The sequence below is a fragment of the Pteronotus mesoamericanus genome, unplaced genomic scaffold (assembly GCF_021234165.1).
Source record: "Pteronotus mesoamericanus isolate MK-2021 breed Mesoamerican mustached bat unplaced genomic scaffold, CSHL_Meso_final contig_317, whole genome shotgun sequence".
In the NCBI taxonomy this organism is placed as follows: Eukaryota; Metazoa; Chordata; class Mammalia; order Chiroptera; family Mormoopidae; genus Pteronotus; species Pteronotus mesoamericanus.
Genome location: NW_026555133.1, coordinates 4,035,654 through 4,059,545, shown reverse-complemented (window position 1 = coordinate 4,059,545; position 23,892 = coordinate 4,035,654). Strand labels below are relative to the sequence as shown.

At 47.1% G+C, this 23,892-nt stretch overlaps 1 protein-coding gene across 1 annotated transcript; it reads right to left on the bottom strand.

Annotated features, from left to right (window-relative positions):
- SHPK (sedoheptulokinase) lies at positions 1–23,729 on the bottom strand. Its single transcript, XM_054575884.1, has 7 exons — positions 23,437–23,729; positions 17,999–18,140; positions 9,868–10,051; positions 9,174–9,326; positions 8,057–8,232; positions 4,004–4,204; positions 1–1,007 (listed from the first exon to the last, which is right to left on the bottom strand). The coding sequence occupies exons 1-7, from the start codon at positions 23,602–23,604 to the stop codon at positions 607–609; spliced, it is 1,425 nt and encodes a 474-aa protein (XP_054431859.1). The 5' UTR covers positions 23,605–23,729; the 3' UTR covers positions 1–606.
- Positions 23,730–23,892: the final 163 nt, after the last annotated feature.

Genomic DNA, 23,892 nt, shown 5'->3' with positions numbered 1-23,892 from the left:
AGTTTTCCCCTGTTGCTCTCCCCTGTCCCCGCCCTGCTCCCATAGTCAATCCCCACCCTGTTGTCCACGTCTATGGATCGTTCATACTAGTTCTTTAACGAGGCCGAGAAGGACTTTTCTGATAGTGCATGTGACGCAAGTTAGCGCTTCATACCACTAAAGACAATCAGTCCAAAAGCTGGGGGTGGGGTGGAGGACAATCTTCTTTTCCTGCTCGGGAGCCCATAGCCACCAGGCATTTTGGTGTCTGAAGTCCACATTTACTTCCTCCTTGTCTGCAGGTGAATCACAAGTGAGCCCCAACCAGGAGGCTGGGTTACTGTTCCTCTTCTCTCTTCCCACATTTATATTTGCAACCCGCTCTCAGGTGAGTCTCCTTCAGAAGGCTCTAACTTGGGATCTGCCTGCTGACTCCTGCCTGTGTTGTTAGACTGTGCCCTGAAGGAAGGTTCTTGGTCAAGATGGTGCCCTGAGAACAAATATTGTTTAAAAGCTGCCCACAGAGCTGTCCAGGACAAGGGTGACCCCAAGGGCCTGTCAGGAATGTTAATTAGACAAAATGTGCAACAGTCCTTTGGCCAAAGAGTGTGCTAACTAAGAACCCTTCTAGTTGAGGTTTCTCTGGAGCATGACCAGCGCTGCCCCCACAGCTGCGTCCACATCCTGCCCAAAGGACACTGGGAAAGGGAAAGCTGTCCGCACCTCCTCCTTCAGCACCTCGTTCCGGGACAGCGCACTCCCACTGCTGACCACCCGCTCCACGCCCCACTCCTTGAGCTGCTGAAAGGGAAGCATTGAGTGCAGGTTCTGAACAACGCCTCGGCACAGGGCCCGGGTCACGTGCCCCAGGGAGAGGTCGGAGGGGCAGATTCTGGTCACTGAGGCCAGCTGGTCTGGCAGATGCCTCTCGCCCAACACTGTTGGAGTGATGGTTAGACAGGTGTCTCTCTGCTGTGCAGCTGCCTGGATCATGCGTGAATACACAGTGGATTCTTCAACCTCCAGGCCTGCCAGGAACAGAGAAGACCCGTGTGAGCTCAGGCACCCCCTCGCCGCAGGATGAGACAGTACAGAATTCCCTGAGGGCAGGCGCAGGTCTACCAACTGCTCCTTCTCAATATTGCTGCTGCTTCCCGCTCAGGGACTCAAATGGTCCAGCTAGCTAGGCTCTGCGCCAGGTCAGCCAACTCTCTCACTGCACACCCCGGCCCAGACTTCAGGGAGAGGTCACGTAAATGTTGCTGTGAGCCCTAACTGTCCTACAGCTATGAGGCCCTTGGTGCCTAGGGAGCCAAAATGCATACTCCGGTCAATAAGTATCATCAGGGCTGCTACTAGACTAATTAGCAGTGTCACAGAAGTCCCAGGATCACAGGTCTGATCATGGTCTAGCCCATCCCCTGGCAGAAGTTGAAACCAGTGCTTCTCACACCTGAACGTGCATAGGAATCTCTTAGGGATCTTATTAAAATGCACCTTCGGACCCCTGCACGCCTGGAGTGGGCCCTGAGATTCTGCGTTTGTTATCAATCAGCTCCCAGTGGAAACCAGTACTGCTGGCCTGAGGACCACACTTTTTGAGAAGAATGTTCTAGACCAGTGCTCACCAATGCTTGAGGGCATCAGAATCACCTGAGGCACCTTTATTAAATGCCATGCTCAGGCTCCACCCCCACCCCAGGCCAAATAATCAGCATTTCTGCAGGTGGCCCTAGAACATCAACATTGTTTTTAAAATTCCGCTAGTATTTCCAGTGTGCAGCCCGCGCTAAGAACCACCAGCCTAGGGTCACCGTGGAGTCCCATCATCACCACACTTAACATGTACAAACCCAACTATACATGCTCAGGAAGTAGAGAGACAGAGAAATAATTTAAATATCATAGTCAAAATTTGATGAGCAGGACTCTGGTTAAACTCTGCTGAATGAATATGTGTCTTTCCTGTAGAAATCCTACTAAAATATCAGAAAAACCAGGTGCTTGGTGGATAACCTAGTACAGTCAAACCTCAGTTCTCAAAAATCTCAGTTCTCAAACAATTTGGTTCCTGACCAAGTCGTTCATGGAAAAAAAAAAGTCTCAGTTGTCGAACAAAACTTTGGGTCTCAAAACCCAAAACTTTTGGGTCTCAATTTTCTACCCAACAACCGTTTCGTGCTGATACCTGTCTGATCAGCCACACCTCTCTCAGGTAACAAAGAACAAAGATTCTGTTTTTGAACAAATCGCTTCTCGAGCATTTTTCCAGAATAAATTAAGTCCATGAACCAAGGCACCACCGTACATGTCTACAAGCATATACACCTGTAGGACTGAGTCTGTGGAGGGAAATTGCTGGGTCAAAGGATATGAAATTCTGTCCTTGGAACCTGTACTGATTCACACTGCACAGCGATGCTTAAGAGTGAGTCTCTCTCCATACCCCAGGAAACATGGTGTGCTGGAAACTTCTAAAAGAATAAATATAAATGTAAAGCCACCCACTAATGGGGAAAAAAAGAAGAAGGAGTGAAAGAAAGAAAAATAGATTGATCAAATAGAAGACAGAGACTAAGGAGATATGACACCTAAGTGCAATGTGGTATTCTGGATTGAATCCTGGAACAGAAAAAGGACATTAGGTGAAAAACCATTGAACTACAAACAAAAGCTACAATTTAAAAATAATAATGATGTATTTGTATTTCCTTAATAAAAATTCAAAAATATTTTTAAGGAAATGTTGAAATAAAGTGTCCTTCCTCGCTAGGAAACTCTTGGGCCACCCCACAGGCCTTGAGAACACCCGAGGGAAGGCATATGCTGGCTGCAGGCCCGAGGGGTCTGGCTTCCAGCCCTGGTTCTGCGTCCCTTGCCTCCCCACCTCTTCCAAATCCACTGGGGAGATTAACTGCTGTGAGCCACCAAATGTCCACACCTCGGGCTTAGAACCACAGAACATTGGAGCTGGGAAAACAAAGAAGGGAAGGGTCTTGCCAAGGCCACGTAATGACTTAGGGACAGAGCGGGGAGGAGAGGCCACTCTCCTGCGTTGTGCCCATTGCACTATCCTTAATTAACAAGCGTTATATCACACTTACTGTGGGTAAGACATTGTTCTAAGTGCTTCGCAATATTAACACACTTATTCCTCACAGTCCTTGAGATAGGTTCTAGGATGATCCCCCTTTTCAGATGAGGAAAGTAAAGCACAGAGCAGGTAAGTAACCTCCCCAAAGGCACACAGGAGGTGGCAAAACTGAGATTCAAACCCAGGCCCCCCAGCTGCGGAGTCCCTTCAAAGAAAGGGAGTCAGGAACTACTCCTGAGAATTAAGTGCTGTGAGGATTTTATATATTGTAAAATACAAGTTGGTTTTTTTTTTTTTTAACTCATTCACATTTAATCCTTTTATTTTCAGCTGTCCGTAGTCATTAGAAGGAAAACCTCAAATGCGAGGGACCCAGGGGTTTACTGACAAAGAAAGTAAGACAGTAGCCTTGACCTGTGTAACCCAATTGGTCAGATATCATCATGCAAAGCAAAAGGTCACCAGTTCAATTCTTGGTCAGGGCCAATTCCTGGTCAGGGCACATGCCGGGGTTGCACGTCCCGTCCCCAGTCTGGGTGGGTACAAGAGGCAACCAATCAATGTTTCTCTCTCATGTCAATGTTTCTCTTCCTCTCTCTTTCCCTTCCCTTCTCCCTAAAAAAAAAATAATAATAATAAATAAAATCTTGAAAGAAAGAAAGAGCAAGCCTGGAGGGCAGGGAAAAACTGGGAGACTATCATGATTCTGCACAGTCAAGGTTAGGAGAGGAGGTGCCCCCTCAAAAAAGAGAGTAGGTGACGGCAGCTCAGAAGATGAGAAGAAAGCTAGAAGCTCTGATTGCTAAGGAAGGAAGAGAAGTTCTAGAGCCTGGCTGCGCCTGAGACAGGAATCTACATGCTTCAACAGCCAAGACCCTCCACAATGAAAGGACAAGCAGAGACGACACCGCTGTGTGGGCCACATCTCACCTAGGTCCGCCATCCACTGGACCAGCATGTGGACAAACGTGGCTAGCACGTTGCCCCCATTGAGCGACGCTGCCACTGCCAGGTAGGTCCTGTCGAAGTACGGGAAGTAGGCGACTGCGGCTGCAGGGTCTGGAGTCTGCGCCGGCTGGAATCCTGAAGGCATGGAGGCTGCCAGCTGAACCGACGTGCTGATGTTGAGAACTAGGGTCCAAGGAAAGCAACGGTTAGGTCCGTAAGGCTGGCTTGGAGGTCACGAGTCACAACAGGACAGGGGGAGAGAGTGCCAGTTTTAAATATTCATCCAAAAATTCTTTGGGGCTCTTTCTTTCAGGAGGTAGAGACTAACTCCCCTCCCTGTGAGTGTGGGCTAGACTCAGTGCCTTGCTTCTGTTGAGAGAATGAAACAGAAGTGACAGTGTGTGACTTTGGAGACCTAGTCATCAAAAAGCACTGAAGTCTTCTGGGAAGGCAGGTAGTGCTACGGGCCGTGCCGTGGAGAGCCCCATGTGGCAAGGAGCTGAGGCCTCCTGCCAACAGCCACATGAGGGGACTGAGAAGTGGACAGTCCAGGCCTGGCCAAGCCTTCAGGTGATGGTAGTCCCAGACCCCCAACAGCTTAACTGCAATCTCATGAGGGACCATGGGTCAGTCTCTCCAGTCACACCCAGATTCTGGACTCTCAGAAACTGTTTCATCTATTTTAAACACAGATGTTTACAAAATAAATTTCAAACCCAGGTGCACATGCATGCGCGCGCGCGCACACGCACACACTCACACACACAAGAAAATGTGTGAAATAATGTTTGATGTGCCCTGGCTGGTGTGACTCAGTGGATTGGGCACCAGCCTGTGAACCAAAGGGTCACCAGTTCAATTCCCAGTCAGGGTACATGCCTGGATTGCGGGCCAGGTCCCCATTTGGGGGCGTGCGAGAGGCAACCACACATTGATATTTCTCTCCCTCTCTTTCTCCCTCCCTTTCCCTCTCTCTAAAAATAAATAAATAAAATCTTTAACAAGTAAAAAAATAAATAAATGTGTAATGTTTTTAGGCTACTAAATATTGGGGAAATTTTTTATATAGCAGTAGACAACTATTTATAGACAGTACGATTTCAGCTGAAATGTTTTATTCCCTGCAGAGGTCTCATTCATTTTCGGCGAGCTCTATTTCCTTCTCATTTCTAAGGTTTGGTTTTGTTTTTTAATCCTCACCCAAAGATATGTTTATTGATTTTACAGAGAGAGGAGAAGGAGGAGGAAAGAGAGAAAGAGAGAAATATTGATGTAAAAAAAAAACATTGATCAGTTGCCTCCCATAAGCACCCTAACCAGGGATTGAACCTGCAACCTTGAGGTCTGTGGGACAATGCTCCAGATAACTGAGCCACCTCGCCAGGGCCAAGTTGTCTTTCTTAACCTCCCCCACGATCAGGGGGAAAACTCCCAGACCCAGCACAGAGGGGATGATTTCCTCCTCTAGATCAAGGCCAGGGCCTGCAGACTGTCCCAGGAGTCTCTTCTCCATTTCTCACAAGACCTGACCCAAAAGCCTGTCCTCCTCCACTTGTTGGGGCCCAAACTAACTGAGGTCAGCATTCACCTTTCCCACCTACTGGGGGCAGGGAGGGTGGTCAGAAGCGAGAGCAAAAACCAACATCAGAAAGCCAGTAACGTTTACTCTGCCACATCAAGCCTTTTACCATTACTGTAAACCAGAAGCAGTGTGCCCTCCACCGCTCCCCTCGGGTGGAGGCATCAGTGATGGGGGCCGACCTAGTTAGCCTGTGGACATGGCACAGCTGAGCAGAGGCCAGCAGCCCCAATCTGGAACCAGAGCCTCCCACCTGCACAGTGAAGAGGGAGCCTAAACCCCACCTTCTTCCCATTTGATGAGCCCCTCACTCACACAAAGCACGTTAGCATCCAGATACAGGCCAGCCCCCTGTGGAGGGAGCAGCCTAATATTTGGAAACCACCAGGTAGGAGAAAAGAGCCAGGCCTTTCCAGGCGCCACCCCAGTGCCTCACAACGGCCCCATGAGAAAGGCCTCGTCACCCTCACTGTGGATGATGACAAGGGCTCAGGGGGGAAAGCGGCCTGCCCAAGGTCACACCAGACGGGAAAAGGCAGACTGGCTGTAATTCCAACCCAGGCCTCGGGCCGGACTCCAAGTCCAGGCCAGTTCCCTGGCATTCACGCCTTGAGATGAAAGGATATAGGGAGAGAGACGGTGTCCTGGGAAAGTTAAAAGTCACAAAATAAACTTAGCATGTTTTCCTGGAGCATTGATTTTAGTTGAAAATCTGGGAGAAAAAGAAGATTTTGAACTTTTTTATCTTAAATGATTTTATCACATACATATGCAAACAAAATTGAAAGAATTTCACCTTTTCCACTCAGTTAATCTTGAATTACCAAGAATTACCACCAAAAGCAAAGCAAAACCAGTCATTTGAAATCATTCCTTAAGAAGGTAATGAAAAACGGAATGCACTTGCTACACAGAGGAAAATGCTGGTCAGAATTTTTGAACTCAGGGTTAAATTGCAAGAGTTCTAACTGATGGAAGAAAAAAAGATGTGATGACCAAGAGAACCTGGATAGAAGCATGAATTCTCTGTTCCCCGGATAACAAAGAAGGGCCCCAGAGTAGACTAGCTCAGTCAGGCTGCCACGGGGACCAAATGAAACACGCATCCTGCACACACCCGGCGCGGGCAGCACGCCCAAATCCTACCCTCGCCCGGGGGCAGGCAAATGACAGCCCACAGGCAACACCATCTGTTTTGGTATGGCCCAGGAGATGAGAACAGCTTTTACATTTTTTTGTAATAACAACTTTATTGAGATGTAGTTCACATCAATTCACCGCAAAATGTACCCCTTTAAAGCATACAATTCAGAATACTCACGGGTATTAGAATACTGATGGAGTCATACAACTATCACCACAATCTAATTTTAGAACATTTTCATTACTCCAAAAAGAACTCCGGCACCTGTTAGCCATCATGCCCTCCCCTCCAGCCCCTGACAACCATTAACCTGCTTCCGGTCTCTGTGGAGTTGTCTATTCTGGACATTTCATAGAAATAGAATCATACGACATGTGGCCTTTTGTGGCATGCTTCTTTTCATTTCTTTCACTTTCACTCATATGTTGTGTCATTTTAGGTCTGTGGATATACCACATTTTTTTTAATCCCTTCATCAGCTGATGGGCATTTTGGTTGTTTCTACTTGTTGACTACCGCGCTGCTAGGACACTGCTGCTAGCGACGTTCATGCACAAGTTTCCGTGTGAACATGTGTTTTCAGTTCCCTTGGGCGTACATTTGGGAGCGCACTTGCTGGGACATATGGTAACACCCTGTTTAACTTTTGAGGAACTGCCGGGCTCTTTTCAAAAGGGGCTGCACTATTTTACAATCCCAGTAGCATGTTCTTACATTTCCAAATGGTTGAAAAGAAGTCAAAAGGAGATGAATATATTTCATGAAATATGAAAAGTATATGAAATTCACATCTCAGTGTCTATAAATAGCTTTAATGGAACACAGCAGAGTTAGTTATGACAGAAACTGTTTGGCCCACAAAGCCTCAACTATTTACAATCTGGCTCTTTGCAGAAGAAGTTTGCCAGCCCCTGCTCTGCACCGCTGCCTCTGCCTCTCTGTGACTCTCTTACACCAAATACAGAAAAGACTCTAGACTTTAGACTTTTAATCAGATGGGACAAAACTTGCATTGACAAAGACATGATAACAAAAACCCTAATCTACTCATTTGTTTTATTGGTCATGGAGTTACAGAGAAACCAGCCAACTGGACAGAGTCACTTCCCCAACCCGGCCCTTGAGAGGGAAAGGCACAGATTGGTCAGGGACAGCTGGCCCCGCTGGGCTGGAAGGGGCTTCAGCTGTAGGGAGGGGGGTGATGTTCACATTTACAAAACAACAATGGGGAGGGTGCTGAGGCTGCCGGGTATGTGTGCCTCTCAGACCACTGCACAGAGTTAGAAGTCTGAGGAGAGAATGAAAGACTTACCTGCATCAGTCTTGTGGGCCATACAGGAAAAGACGGAGGCCTGTAAATCGCCTAAGGCCACGCCCACCTGTGTCCCCTTTGGGATTTCAAACCACGCATGGGAAGTTCTGCCCGCCACACTGGCGGGCTCGGCGATGTCAGGGAGCAAGTGGACGGGAAAGCCGGAGGCCCTCAGTCTGCAAACCGGAAGTAGACAGTGTATTGACCCAGGGCTTGGTTTCCTGGTTTTTGCTGTTTCCAGGAAACAACAAAGGAAAGCACTACAGGATACAAGTAGGAGAAGGGACGGTAGAAGCCAGTGTTTTCACAGAGGCCTCTCTGGCTTTTTAAAACCATGAGAAGTAAGCTGGGATTTTTAAAAGAGTGAACACTGGCTTTCAAAAGCTTGAGGTTGGCCTTCAGGGGAAGAAAACAACCCATTTAAGCAGAGATGATCGGTAAGATTTAGATAAGAGCCCAATAGCATTGGCATAGGCCCTAGGCCTGAAGGGAACACAAATAAATACCCTGCAAAGGGAGTTTCAGTGCAAAGTCACCATTGGTTAGCACGGACCAAACCACAGGCAAGCCCAGCAGTCATCTCCTGAATACAAATGCGTTCATCACTCGGTGTTAGTGAACATGGGGCTGTCAACTTTCTAAAACATGCTAGAAAGTCCTTTACCTGAACTACCGGGTGCTTTTTGTTTTATTACAGAGCTCAGAATTGGGGCCCTGAAGGAAGTGAACTTATAGGGCACTGGACGTCTGGACCTGAAAAGGCAAATGATTATTTAAACAGAACTTACAAGGCATCCCTCATACCTACTACTTCCATTTCTTAATCGTGTTTTAAAACATATCATAGAGTAAAAGCTGTTCTTTGAAATCGACAGGCTGGGCTGGGTCACAGAGAACTGGGGAGCCCACCCCAGGTCAGGGTGGCTGTGGAGGAGCAGGACAGCATGGCGTGAGAGGTGGTACCCCCGCTACTTGCCACCAGTGCCCAGGGACCGGAACGGGCTGGGGGCCACTGGAACCTGATTCCTGGCCCCTTAGAATCCCCCGCTATTCCCAAGGAAGCCCTCGCTCCAAGACGCTGCCATTGCGCTGGAGCCACCTGCAAGGTGATACTCACACCTCCAAGTTCCAGCGCTGGCTCTGGGTGTTGAAATAACCCCAGCTAGCAGCATTCTGGTCAGACATCACGGGTCTTGGCAAGCCGCACAGCATGGCAACCACGTAGTCATGGATGGTGCCAGCTGCATCGTAGGACTCCAGGAACTCTGGGCTGTTTTTCACACCAAAAACAATTCAGCGTGGTCTAACGGTGACTTAAAGCATGTGCTGCACCAAGCTATGGCCGTGTGGACCAAACGTGGCAGAGCTGGGTGGCAGTCAGGACTCCAAATGTATGGCTCTCCCAGATGGACCTCCTGAGGTGTGGCCCTCCCAGCTGCTCCAAGCAAAGCTGCCTTAGGGGATGGGACTCAGGGGAGGACTCACCCTGCCTCAGAAAGTAAGACATCAGCCGTTCTCAGCAGCTCTGACCCCACCATGAACTTACCACATGGCCCTCGGCAAGTCCCTTGTCATCTCTAGCCCCTTCTTTCCCCCTCTGGGTTAGACTAAGATAACCAAGAGACAGCCCTCTGGGAAATGAAGGATGCTCTAGACCAAGTCTAGGCCTTGTGACCACACCCTGTGCCGGGTGACACTCACTGAGCGACAATGTAGCATGGGAAGTGATGCTGACAAGCTAGAGGTACAGCCCCTGGCCACTCTTATTCCCTGGTAATAGAGCACCCAATTCCAAGAACAGATGTATGTACCTATTTTTCAAAAGCCAGAAGATGGTTGCACAGCCAAACCCTGTGGCCACACTGAGGTGGGACTCTGGCTGGGGCAGAGAAGCCAGGAAGCCGCTGCTGCATCGGCCATCCTGCCAGGTGACCAGGTGGCTCACAGCTCTGGGCTCGAACACAGGGGCAGCCCCTCCCTCTGTCCATTCACAGCCTGGAACAAAGGAGATTAACAAAATCAGAGAAAAGAGCAACTCCCCAGCAAGACCATGTCCTTGAGGCTGCCCTGCTGGCGAGGTTCCAGCACAGACCTCATCGCCACCCGCGATGGTGCTTCCCTCATACACACGGGTTCTGTGATCCGAGCACCTGGCTCCACCACAGCAGCCTGGGGCCCTGGGCAAGCCCCTCCCTCCCTCCCTCCATTTGTCCCACTTCTTCTATGTTTCTTTTCATTCATTGTTTAAATCTGACATAGTCCGACCCCCCACCCTCCACTTAGAGAAGAAGCATGGCACACTCTCAAGTCCCCTAACCCTTGTCCTTCCAACCCTCGTCATAACATCATAATGATGTTCTCTAAACTTGCTTCTGGATGATTATGGATATATTTTCTCTTTTCCTTTGGTCTTAGTTAATTGATGTTGAGACATCAAACTTTACTAAAGAATCTGGCCATCTTATTTCTTAAAACAAGTTCTGCATTTCTTTTTTCCTCTGCTTTTATTGAAATAGTTCACCCAGAACTTTCCAGTCTTTTTGTGGAAAAGTGTCTGCAGGCCTATTGTCTCCGAGTGTTTTTTCATATCCTCATATTTGAACGACAGTTGGAAGGTTGGGGACACTTGCTGGGCTGTCAGGTGAAGCTCCCTCATGACAGCAGCAAAGAGGAGAGGAAAGCTAGCCTGTTAGGGAAGCTGGTAGCCGTGGCATCACTTTGAGACACAGTTTGGTGCCCTGGGAAGTTTCTGCCAGTCTTTTTGGTTCAGATTGTGGCACCCAAGAATGTAAGGATGATTTAGTAAAATTCAGATTCGTGCCCTGAGTGATGTGGCTCGCTTGGGCATTGTCCCGCAAAGCGAAAGGTCACCGGTTTGATCCCTGGTCAGGGCCAGTCGTGAGTCCAGTCCCCAGTCAGGGCATGTATGAGAGGCAACTGATGGGTGTCTCTCTCTCACATTGATGTTTCTCTCCTGTTCTCCCTCCCTTCCCCCTCTCAAAAAATAAATAATTAAAATTTAAAAAAAAATTCTAGGTTCTAAGTTCCTTTTCTTCATTTCTTGAGAACACTATTTGTAGATCTGTGGTAGATTGCCACAAATTCCTTGCTACTCCTCCCATTAGGAGGTAGAATCTAATCTTCTTTCCTGGAACCTGAGCGGGCCCTGATGACTTGCTTGACTGAGACAACTGTGGCAGGAGTGACGTCCTAGGACTCCCAAGGCCAGCTATCGGAAGCCTTGCAGCTCCCACCAGAGCACCCCGGAGCGCTCACCCAGGGGCAGCCCGCTGCCATGTAAGTCCCGCTACCCTGAGGCCATGGTGCTGGACAGACTAAGTAGAAGCCACATGCAAGCATCCGGCAAACCATCCCCTGCTGCACCCAGCCTTCCAGCCTTCCCCACCAGGGCACCAGGCGTTGAGAACTACCCCAAACCCTCCAGACCAGTCCATTCAGCTCCAGTGCAGAGCAGCCAGTCAGCTGAGCCCTGCACAATATTTAGAAGATATGATAAAATAGTTGCTGTTTTAAATCACTGAGTTGGGAAGTAGTTCATTTTGTAGCAATAACAAAAACAGTATTCCATTGCCATTTTACATAAAATATTGATGTTGGGGAAAAAATTAATTGCAATCTGCTTCTAATTCTTTTATATGGGACCTGATCTTTTACTCTATGAGCTTTCAAAATTTTCTCTTTGCCTTTGAAATCCTTAAAAGTTCACTATCATAGTTCTACCTGGGGTTTTTCTTCTCTCTCCTCTTAGACATTTTATGGGCCCTGTCAGTCTGGGGCATTACATCTGATTTTGTCAATTATGGGAAATTTCTCTCCATTCTTCAAATATCTCCTCCTTGCCACTTTTATTTTTCCCTTTCTGGGTCGCCTATTATTCAGATGCTAGTGCTTCTGAATCTTCAATGTCTCTCAGCTTTTCCTTAGTATTTCCTACTCCTTTGTTCTTTCTTTTTCCCTCCTGAGAGATTTCCTCAGTCTGATCTTTCCTTCTCTATCTGCTCTGGAGTTCAATCAATGTTACTACTCCCATCTATTACATTCTTTTCCTCAACTATTATATTTTTCATACCTAATATTTCTGCTTGGTTCTTTTTATGTTTTCTTCTTATTATTTCCTTGCTAATACCCTCCTTTTAGTATTATGTCAACCCAATTTTAAATTCTTAGTCCATTCTAATGGTCCTGCTTCTCATGTTTTCCTTGTGGAACAGTCTTGCCCTTCGAACGTCTCCTTGTCCTGACCCATGAGCTCATTTCGTCCTAGGAGTACTGGCTGCTCTGTCAGGCAACGGAAATGGGCCAGACCTCAGTCCCGGTCAGCCCCGAGCGGCTGCGGAACATGGGTCCACAGCTGGTAGTTCCCACGCTGAAAAATATCTCCTCAGGTCAGGGCTTCCCCTCCGCCCCCCAGGAAGGAACGAGGTTGTGAGTGAGGATCCTTAGACTGTGACTCACCAGCCCTGGGATTTGGGCAGGGATACCGGTTTTTGTCCAGTGCCTTGATTTTATTCCTGAAGATACCTGAGTTCCTGTGGGTATGGGGACAGGGACTGCCTGTCCCAAAGTCATGGCAAGCCAGGGGATCAGCAGCTCCCCCTCCTACTTTATCCTTCCACAGGTTGGGCTGGCTGCCTCCTGCCCCAAACCCAAACCACCACGCTGATTTTCTCTTATGGCTCCTCTGAAACCCATCCTGGGAGCGAGAGCCTGCAGCCAAGCTAGTTCTGCATTTTGGTGGCAATGGCAGCTGGAAGCCCAGAGGCAGATTATCACTATGGTTCCTGGATTCTGGTGGCTCTTCCCGCCCACGTGTAGACTTTACTGTCTGACCTGTAGCAAAGGGAAGGGTTAGAGTTAGGGTAAGGGCTGTGTGCTGTGTGTACTGTGTATGTAGGGTTGTATGTATTAAATGAGTTAACACATGTAAAGCACTTTGAACAGTACCTGAGACAAAGTAAATGCCCAATTTATGTTAGTGACAATGATAATGATGATGATAAACTTTTACCTTCTCAACTCTAGCAGCCTTTGAGAAGGAGACCATACCCCATTACATATCTTTTGTTCTCTTTTCTCATACTTCCATGCAGTGTAAATACAACTACTGCAGCAGAGTGGGAAAAGAAGGTTGACAGGCAAGAAAAGTCATCAGCAATCAAGAAAACTCCAAATCTAATGGATGGAAAGGAGACTGGCCTCCACTGCAGAACAGGCTGCCTTGAAGCAAAGCAGGGCAAAGCCGTACACAGAGGTGTTTCACGGCTGGGTCTGAGCTCAGACCCCCCAATTTGGGAGCCAAGGCCATTACATTTTTCTATCAGTCTGCTCATCAAGAACCAAAGAAAGAGATTTAACTGCCCCTCAGGCCATGAGGCATCCATTCATTCTCTCATACATGTGTGATTATTGCTTTTTTTTTTAAAGATTTTATTTATTTATTTTTAGAGAGAGGGGAAGGGAGAGAGAGAGTGAGAGAAACATCAATATGTGGTTGCCTCTTGCATGCCCCCAACTGGGGACCTGGCCTACAACCCAGGCATGTACCCTGATTGGGAATTGAACCAGCTACCCTTTGGTTCATAGGCCGGCACTCAGTCCACTGAGCAACACCAGCCAGGGCTGAATTCTTCATTTATTGAGTATCTAATATGTATTGGGCATGGGTCCTAGTCCCCGAGATTATAGTGGTGAACAAGGAAAAGTCACTGCCTTCATGAAGCTTATATGCTAGCACTATAGAACACAGGTGAGAAAATACATAATACTAGATACTTTCAGTTGCTATGAAGAAATATACAACAGGGTAAGGGGAGAGCGATTAAGGAAGTCCTCTCTGAAGTGACATGTGAGGAGAGGCCTGAAAGAAGTAAGGGAGTGAGCCACAGGAATATACGGGGACATGCGTTACAGATAAACGCAACAGCCAGGCAAACGCTCTGAGGGATCTTGTCAGTCTCTGGTGAGCATCCCTGGCAGCACCCAGAAGACCAGGGAGGCTTGCTAGAGACGCATACTGTGCTTCTCCTGGGGGAGGAGGATGTTTCCTCCTCGGAGTGGTCTACCCCACAACTACATTTCTACCTAAACCTAAATCTGGGGTTCTTATCCCATCCCTAACACTGGATCTCTGCAGCTTTTCTTCAACCTCTTTATCTGCTTCCAAAATTATTCTGATTTTTTTAATTTTTAGATTATCACTTTAGTTCTTTGTATCACAAAACAAACATGGAGTTCTTATCATGTACCTGGTATTATTCAAAGCACTTTAAAAATATTAACTGTTTTTAATCCTCACCTGAGGATATGTTCATTAATTTTAAAAAGGAAGGGAGGGAGAGAGAGAAACATCAACGTGAGAAAGAAACAAAGATCAGCTGCCTCCCATACATGCCCCGACAGGGGATCGAACCCATAAACTTTTGGTGTATAAGAGTATGCTCCAACCAACTGAGCCACCTGGCCAAGGCAAAATACTAATTTATTTAATCTACATAATAGCCTTATAACATAGATGTGATCATTATTCCTGTTTTATACATAAGAAAAATGAAGAACAGAGAAGTTAAGAATTTTTTTTGCCAATGGTCACCAAAGTGGTAGAACCAGGATTTGACGCAAGTAGCCTGTTTCAGAATCTGGCCTGACAGAAACCTATTCCTCTGTTTTTTCTTTCTTGCTCTTTTTTTTTGGTAAAGAATTGATATTTTAATTTTTTAATTATATACGTGATAAGTGAACGCATTCTTATTTTTAAATGTTCAAAAATCACAGACAGAGCAAAAGGCCAGCTCAACAATTTCCCACAGGAGCCCCAGCTCCCTCCCTGCCGCTGTCAGCACTTGCTGGGTAAACATCCAAAGCGTTTGCACTCATACAGATTTTATTTGGTTTGGTTGGCTTCAGCTGGGTTTTGTTCTATTTTGGTTTTGTCTATTTAAAAAATAGTAGTATATTGTATTTATGTTTCTAGGGTTTCTTTTTATCATCCAGCAATGTGTTCTGGCGTTCTTTTATTGTCAGTATACATGAATGTACCTTGTTCTTTTAAACTACTCTATGTCATTCTACAGCGTGGGCATGCGAATGTTTATTTAACGTTACCCTAGGATTCAATGTCACAGTTTTCACTACTATAAACGGGATGCGGTGAACAACCATGATTATACCTCCTTATGCACCCATGTGTTAAAGTACTTTTCCTGAACAGACTCCAAGTAGTAGCAATGTTGAGTCACAGCAGCTATCTTACTTCTTTTTCCTTTTAGTAGCAGCTTTCTTGCTTTTCATAGGCTCTGCCAAATCACCCTCCAAATCGGCTCTGCTGATTGACACTCCCCACAGAGTTATTTCAAAGAACCAATTTTCCACCCCTTTGCCAACTCTTGACATAATCAAACTTTAATTTCTTATCATCCAGTGGGTAGAAAATGATTTCTCATTGTTTTCAGCTGAGCTTCCCTAATTACTCATGACATTGAGCACCTTTTCATATGCTTTTGAGCCATTTGTATTTCATCTTCTAGGAACTGCCTTCCTTAACCTTTGCCCATTTTTCCACAGGGGCATCTGTCCTTTCTTCATTATTATTTCTTTATCTGTACCCATATTCATTTTGTCTACTAGAAACTAGCAAATCCTTCCTCCCCGTCGGCTACTTGCCTTTCAGCTTGGTTTTATGATCCCACACCCCAACCCCTGCTTTTCCTGCTATTACTGAGCCTAAAATGGTGTTTTGAAACAGGTGTAACCACAGGCCTCTCAGGGGACACTAAGTCACCCCCTTGCCTCTCCTCCAACTGCCTCACCTGTGCCCTAATGGAAGCACTTAGCTCTCCGCTCGGGTTACTGGTCCCCATCTATGTTGACAGCCTCGAGTGTGCCCTGGAAGGTGAGGGCTCCATCCATTCCTTTCTATGTCTCCCTCGGGGCCCAGCACAGAGCCTTATATATCGTACGTACTAAACCCAAACTGAATTACCTCCACCATTAAAAGTAGAACGACCTGATCCCAAATTGATTTTACCTAAGTTTGCTAAGCAAGTACCATCATCGTCAAACAGTGGCTTTCCTCCTTCCCAGAAACAGAAAACAAGACAAAAAGGCATGTGGGCTTGCTCGATGAAATATTAAGCAGCTCTCTCCAACGAGAGCGATGGCTTGTGTGGTTGTTACAAAGTCCAGGAGACAGGCAAAAAGGAAGGCGTACGACCAGACCACAGTCATTAGATCTCTGCTGTTCTCTTTGGGAAGGTTTTTAGTATTAAAAGGACATTTATTCTCGTTAATGCAAAATTAAGGAGTTTAAAAAGCTTTTACAACCTAGACTCCCTCTGAGAGGTCAGCTCTAACACCGTAATCGGCCTCTGCTCCTGCTATGGATGGGAGCCAAGCTGCTCCTGTGGACTCCGCTGGCCTGACAACAGGCAGACAAGAGTGCGGGTAGGAAGGAGGGCGCCTGCACTGGCTTCTCCCGGTGCCCAGCCCATCCCGGGGACTGATCAAAGGATGCCACGCTAGACACCAGTCATGCTGCTCAGAGGCAAGTCGCCACTCACTTGGCCCAGAGGATCCAGAATCGCTGGTTCTCCAGGCAGGAAGGGGTAAATGCAATGCACAGGTCCCCTTAACTGCAGCCCCCCAAAGTAGCCACCCATCCTCTGCTTAAAATACCTGCAGTAAAATGTTGGTATTTTTGAAGCTGCATGATGGGTGTGTGTCGGTTCATAATACTATTCTCCCTACTTTTACATCAATATAGAATTTTTTATAATTAAAAAAATATTTTCACCCAGGCCAGCGTGGCTCAGTTCACTGGAGCATTGTCCCATAAACTGAACAATTGTGGGTTCAGTCCCAATCAAGGTGCGTACAAAAAGCAACCAATCAAATTTTCTCTCTCTCTCCCCCTCCCTTCCCTGCTCTCTATAATCAATGAGCATGGCCCCAAGTGAGAATAAATATATATATATATTTTTTTTAAATATTTTCAATGTTTGCCGTAACAGGGAGCACTCAGCTTTCCTTGGGAGTCTGAGCCTTGCTGGGACATGCTGTTGGAAAGTTCCTCCCTTCACTAAGCTGCCGTGTCCTGCAGTAGCTCCAGTCCTCCCAGAGGTCTTTAAAAGCTTGGCGTCTGTACCCAGACAGACCTCGGTTCAAAAGCTGGAGTCGCCACTTGCCGTCATGTGACCCAAGCATATTATTCTAATTTCTCCGAATCTAAACTTTTCATCTGCACAGTGGCAGCAGTAATGCAACCTACGTCATAGGGTGTTGGGAAACTTTGATGAGATCATGCAGGTAATATCTTTTGCCCAGCACCTTGCATGTAAATTGCTCATTGCTATTTTACTGGCTTAATTTTCCTCCTGGAGGCCAAACAGAACGGGTCATCCACCTTTGCACTATGGCAGGCCTCCTGATAGAAGATGACCAACGAAATAATGCTTAGCTAACAACTGAGCCCATAAAAAGGACACACCCTGGAATTTAAAAATCACAAATATCTGCAATTATGTTCAACAACAAAATTATGTGCAAATTCAGAAGAGCTGGCTTCCTCTGTGCCTGGGCATCTCCACAGCTGCACGACCTCTCAGTTGCCGGCAGTGATGCTCTGAGACACTGACACACAGAGAGAAGGCTATGGAAAGTCCATTCCACGGAATCCTACAGAGAACCACAGAACTCACCCTTCTCCCTCTCCCATTCCAAGGGTTTGGAGCAGGAAGGTGTATGAATGGATAGCTCACTGATTCAGTAACACACGTGTACAAAACAGGACACACACAAAAAGCGAGGCAGCACGGGTCCCTGCCTCCCCGAGGCGGGTAACCGGGCTCTCGGGCAGCCTGTGGGAGCACTTTTATCATGCAACTGTGACTGTTAGCAGCATGTGCTCTTCCCCGGAGCCCAGCATACCTTGGCCTGTCTTCCAAAACAGGACGCCATGCATCTGTCCTGACACTCCGATGCCGCAGACTTTCCGGAGCTGCTGCCGGGGAAGGGCAGCAAGGCACTCGTTGAGGGCTTGGATGATCCTACTCACATCCTGCTCCCGCGCCTGGAAACAGAACAAGACACATAGGCAACCTACAGGGGTTTCCTGGTGGCTGCCAGGCTAATTCCGCCAGGGTCAGGCGCTGACTGGCCTCAGGGAAGAGATGTGAGCCCACCTCCCTCAGGGCTTGGAGCGGACGTAATGGGCAAGGCTCCACTTCCTCAGAGGAGGCACTGCTGCAGATTAGGTTTGGCAAATGGCTCGAGCCCTGCTTTCCACTGTGGGTGAGTGTGAGCTGAGGACAGCTCTGTCCCTGCCCTACAAGAAGTTACAGTCTAGCAGGGAGGACAGGAAAGCACAAAACAGACCATGCTGTCAGGAGAATAAAATAAGGGTCTTTCTCAAGGCACAGAGTGTTGGGTTAGAAGGATGAAACACAGCAGGGAGGATCCTGCCCTGAGTGCCCTGAGGGCCAGGCCCTGGACTTGGAAACAATAACCCACCTAAGGAAGGCAGGCACAGAGGAAGGCAGGGACACCTGGGTACAGAGCCGGGGGATGGGCTATGCAAGGGGAGAGGCTGGGGCCCAATCCGTAGGCCTCACACCCAAGGTCGGGGCTCTCCCCAAAGGTAATGCGGGGCCCCTAGGGCTTTCTGAATGGGAGAGTGTCATCATCAGAGCAATGTTTTCAGAAGATTAGCTGGGCAATACTAGCAGCCACACAGAGAAACTGATAATGTAAAGTGATTTTGGGGGGGTGGAAAAAATTCAAGTGAGGACCACCTTTTCCTAACTTGCTGCCTCCTTGAAGATCTCTCTAGGCAGATTAACCTTGAGGGACAAAAGTCATGAGAAATAGGCAGAATGTAATCAAACAGCATATTAATATGAGTCTAATGGTTGCGTGAGACAAGAATATGAAAAGAATGCAGGATTTGGAAAAGCTCAAGGGTCTTTGAAGTCAGATGGGAAAATGCATTTCCATATCAGAGCTAAAGAAATGCTATATCCAATTGAGCTGTATATTCAAATGGGTGGGAGGTCCAAACTTCCAAAATAGGCAACAATGTGACTCAAACATAAGAAATGTGGGTTCTGTGACCACCTCTTCTTTAAATTATGAAGTCCCTCTTAAGATTAGAACAAAAGAACTCTTGAATCCCATCCCATCCCAGTAGATGGCCTAATCAGTAGTCTCAATAAGCTAAGGAGGCCACTGTGAAATATGCACTTGGGAAAGCAACCCACATTGAATAAGTAAATTTCAAAGTGGAAAGATCAAGAACTGAATAAATAAATATTTTTAAAAATCATACCTATGTGATTAATTAATACAGGGGGGTAGGCAAAAGTAGGCTTACAGTTGTATGTGAAACTTTATTCTTGTATTATTATTTATTAATTATTGTATTATTTTCCATATGAACTGAAAACCTGTTTTTGCTCACCCCTATATTTGTGCTTAAGAAATCTTTGGGTATTTGGTATTTTAAGTAAATTTATGTTTAAGAGAATTTGGCATAGGTTACCTTTGTAACTCGAACTTAAAATGTAAAATTGAGCCCTGGCTGGTATGGCTCAGTTGGTTGGGCGTCATCTTGCAAAGTGAAAGGTTAGGGGTTGAGTTCCTTGTCAGGGCATATGCCTGGATTGTGGGTTCACTCACCGGTCAGAGCTCATGCGAGAGGCAGACCATGGATGTTTCCCTCTCACATCACTATTTCTCTCCCACTCTTTCTCCCTCCCTTCCCCCTCGTTAAAAATAAGTAAAATAAAATCTTTTTTTAAATGCAAAATTGAAAAATAAGATAAAAAGTGAAGTGTGAAAGAGTGATCTAAATTTGTGATTACAAGTTCAAATCTCACTATATAAAGGATTTAAAACGTAAGAGCATTAAAGGTTTGCATAGGTATACATGTAATTTATTAGATTTTTAAGAATTATTTAAGTACTCTGAAAAGATTTAGGTGAGACAACTGCAGTGCCTGGAAAAGAAATGTGTAACTGCAGTTTAAAACATCTAAGGTATTTAATTAACCAAAATGGGATTAAGTATTATTCAAAGCCCTTCAAAAGTAGTGATTAAATGTTGGACTTATAATGGAATAAGCTTTATAAGATAAGTTTAAAAGCTGAAGTACAAACTAGCGTTCTGAATTTAATAAATGGAATACTTACTTTGATTTCAACCAACATAAAATCTTCCTGCCACTTAAAAATTACTTCAAGGACAAAATAAATTTATATTTAATACCTAGAAGAACCCATGGAAAATTCACAAGAGAAATGTGACTCAGCTCTTAATAAATTTATAGTCTGTTCCTTGGGGAACTGAAAAAGCTTATGGTCTTGGAAAAGCGTCTGAAGTCGGAGCCCTCGGGCCCCTTGCTTCCCTCCAGGGGACAGGGCAACCTCCCCTCCTTGGAACCCCTCACTTGCCCCATGTCAGCCTCCTGGCCTCAGTCAGAGGCGATTCTTGGCTCCTAACGAGCATGAACAGAGGAGCAGGACGGGGCAGAATGGGGAGGGAGGGGAGAGAAAGAGAGCACAAAGCAGCTTCCTGAGGAGGCCAGCCCAGATCCTAACAAGATTCTTCATATACATGGGAGACTACAGCAGAGCTGACCGGGCAATGACAGACAGGCGAGGAGGAGGTGCACGGCTGTGCGGGATTCCCCGAGGAGGAAAGAAAGACGACAGCGGGGGAAGGAGGAATCAGGAAGGGCATTTAGACCTGCACTGTCCAACATGACAGTCATTAGCCACATGTGGCTAACCTGAATTGAAATGTGCTGTCAATGTAAAATACAGACCAGATTTCAGAGTTAGTGTGGGGACAAAAAAATAGAAAGCACAATGTCATTAATAATTTTTTATTAAGTATTATATATTGGAATGATTCTGTGTTGGGAACATTGGGTTAAATAAAATATGCAGTTAAAATTCATTTCAGGAGTTGAGGGGGGGAGGCAGAAGAGGGTACAGAGGGAGATAAATGGTGATGGTAGGCAACCTGACTTGGGGTGGTGAACACACAATACAACATACAGATGACAGATTACAGAATTGTACACCTGAAACCTATAGATATAACTTTATGAACCACTGTCACAACAAATTCAATAAAAAAATTCATTTCACCTGTTATTTTTTTATTTTTTTAAAAATATGACTGCCGGAAATTGGAAATTACAGGTGTGGCTCACATTCGTGGCTCGAATTTCTCTTGGACAGTGCTGGGTTAAAGAGTTCGCACATGGCAATTCGATGGTGCATCAACCCAGGACAGAGGCACTGCATTTTAAAATGGGCCCAGGGTAGGTGAGTTGTGTGGGCGGGGACAGTGGAGGAGGAAAAGAGGTCAGGTGGCAGTGAAGACAAGGAGACAGTCAGTGCTCAGCAGTCAGCTCAAGTTTTAGTGGTGTGACGGGGGACAGACAGCGGGTACACCCACAATGTAACAGGAAAGGCGCTGTCCCATTCCTTGGTTCAGATCATCAGTTGGTCTACATCAAGATCAAATCCTTGAATCTAGATTTGAAAATATAACTGAGAAACTCAGTCTACCCTCCTCCTTCACACCCCTTTTTACAGATGAGGAAACTGAGGCCTAGAGAGAAAAAATACCTCACAAAGGGTCACAAAGCTTCCCTCAAAAACCTCAGTTGCAAATACCTAAAAGCCTGACTTTCCGCATAGTTGCCAAGCTTGACCATGGTGTGCACAATACTTCTAAAGACTGAGAAGTATGGTCATGAGGAAAGAACAGAGCCCTCCAGATCAGTGGTTCTCACCCCAGTGCTTTCTGTCTCCTAGGGGACATTTGGCAATATGAAACTATTTCGGGGTGTCACAATTGGGGAGGAGGATTCTACTGGCATGTGATGGGTTAGAGGCCAGGGATGCTGCTAAACGTTTTACAAGGCACAGGACAGCTCCCTACCACAAAGAATCATCCAGCTCAAAAAAACCAACAGTGCCAAGGTTGAGAAATCCTGCTGTAGATGAAATCGTAGGAATGCTGTTTGTCCCAGAGCACAGCACATATGGGGTCTGCAAGGGGGGCAGGTACTGGCCTCCCCAACCCCCATTAGACAGGTCTGGCGCAGAGCCTATAAGCACAGATGGTCCTGCTGAACGCTGGGGCAAGCGGGGAAAGCAGTCTTCAAGAAGTGGCCCTGCTTACGCCCATTGCCTGTAATCCTGGCTCTGCTGCCCATGCCCACAGGCCCAGAGCTGACTTTGCCTCCATCTCACAGTTCACGAAGTGAAATACTCATTCTGAAATGCCCTGATGCCCCAACCAAACTAATTTTGAAAGCCTCTATGAAAATGCAAAGTGTTCCTGAAATCTTAATCTTCTGAAATGCTTCTGAGCAAGATGGACTCTGAACCCTAAATAACCGAGTCCAGGTATGTGGCAAGAGCTTGGGAAAAGCAAAGCTCCCGGGAGCGGTGTTTGGCTCAGAAAATGGAGGTCTGTGGCTAGAAGGGGCTACAGAGGCCACCTATCTCAACCCGGAGAAGAACAAGCTGAGATCCAGAAAAAAAGGTTACTCAAAGTTCCTTGATATTAATTTCTATTGTCAATTAACTAAACATAGAGCTACTTTTTTCAGGGAATCAATGGACTCCAGCTCTGAGTATTGACAGCCTTTCTAAACCCACATCTCGCATCTGAGCCCATTGTGGTAAAATTCTCCATTTCTATCTTGCAGGTTTCACAAGACACTAAGCCGCCACGGAGTGTATCAATCTGATCTTTTTCTAATGACTTGTCTCTCAATGTCTTTCTATCTCCTGTCTGTCTTTCCTCCAAGGTCTTTCTACGGGTCCTTCTCTCTGTTTTTCCTCCAAAGTGTCTCAGCCTTTGGACACTTGGGGAGGGGCTTGACTTTTGCTGACTAAGTGTTGGAGTTCCTCAGTCCACATTCTGCTCCCGTTAGGTCTAATTCTGCATCTGATTTCCAGGGGAAAACCGAAAATCTGCCCTGGGGAACAAACTGAACCCTGAACTGGAGGACGCAGGCAGGTGTGAGGAGAATTACACAAGGTGAAGAATTCCCCAAGGGTCAGGGTACAGAAAGTGGAGGGTAGAGAGCACGGGGATGGGCACCATGAGCAAGGCCCCTCGAGGAGGCCAGAGAGTGGGGAGATCGGAGCCAACAGGTAGGAAAGCTCCTGCGGCCAGGCCTTCAGGGCTCGAGGGACCTGCAGCAGGCAGGTGGAGGTCAGGCAGACTGCAGCAGTCAGGGAGACCTCTCTGAGGACGGGAGGTGTCAGGGAGGCCTCCCGGAGGAGGAAGAGAGTTGTCAGGAGGCTCCTGGAGGCGGCGTGGAGCCAGGGCACTGCCTCACCTGGGGCCCGGCCGCCGCGTTCTGGGCCGCCACATCGGCCCGCGCTGCCCGGACACAGCTGGCCAGTACCACGAACCCCGTCGGGTCGTCGGGCGCGGCCTCCAGCACGGCCGCCTTCACAGACGTGGTGCCCAGGTCGATGCCGAGAGTGACTGACGGTGCAGCCATAGCCGTGGGGACCAGCGTTGGTCTCGTCGACTGCAGAGAAACCCCCCGATGCACTGCTGCACACTTGAACCGCGATCCAGGAGCCGCGGTGCCGTAGCGGCGCCTCGCCTGCCAAACCTTCAGTCACACTCAAAGTGAAGGCTGGTCGTCTTCCCGTAGGTCGAGGGAGGCGGAATCCCGCGCACCCCTCGCGGCAGGCCCGCCTATAGGCGGAGAGGAGGCGGAAGGCGGGACCTAGAGGGCACCGCCCCATAGGGCTGGAGTTCCGGGTCGATGGGGGCGAGTACC

Coding starts and splice junctions, on each gene's coding strand:
- SHPK (XM_054575884.1), bottom strand. CDS start 23,604: ATGGCTGCACCGTCAGTCACTCTCGGCATCGACCTGGGCACCACGTCT. Junction 18,141..23,436: donor ACGCGGCGGCCGGGCCCCAG/GTGAGGCAGTGC, acceptor TTCTGTTTCCAG/GCGCGGGAGCAGGATGTGAG. Junction 8,233..9,173: donor CAGCGCTGGAACTTGGAGGT/GTGAGTATCACC, acceptor TCCGGTTTGCAG/ACTGAGGGCCTCCGGCTTTC.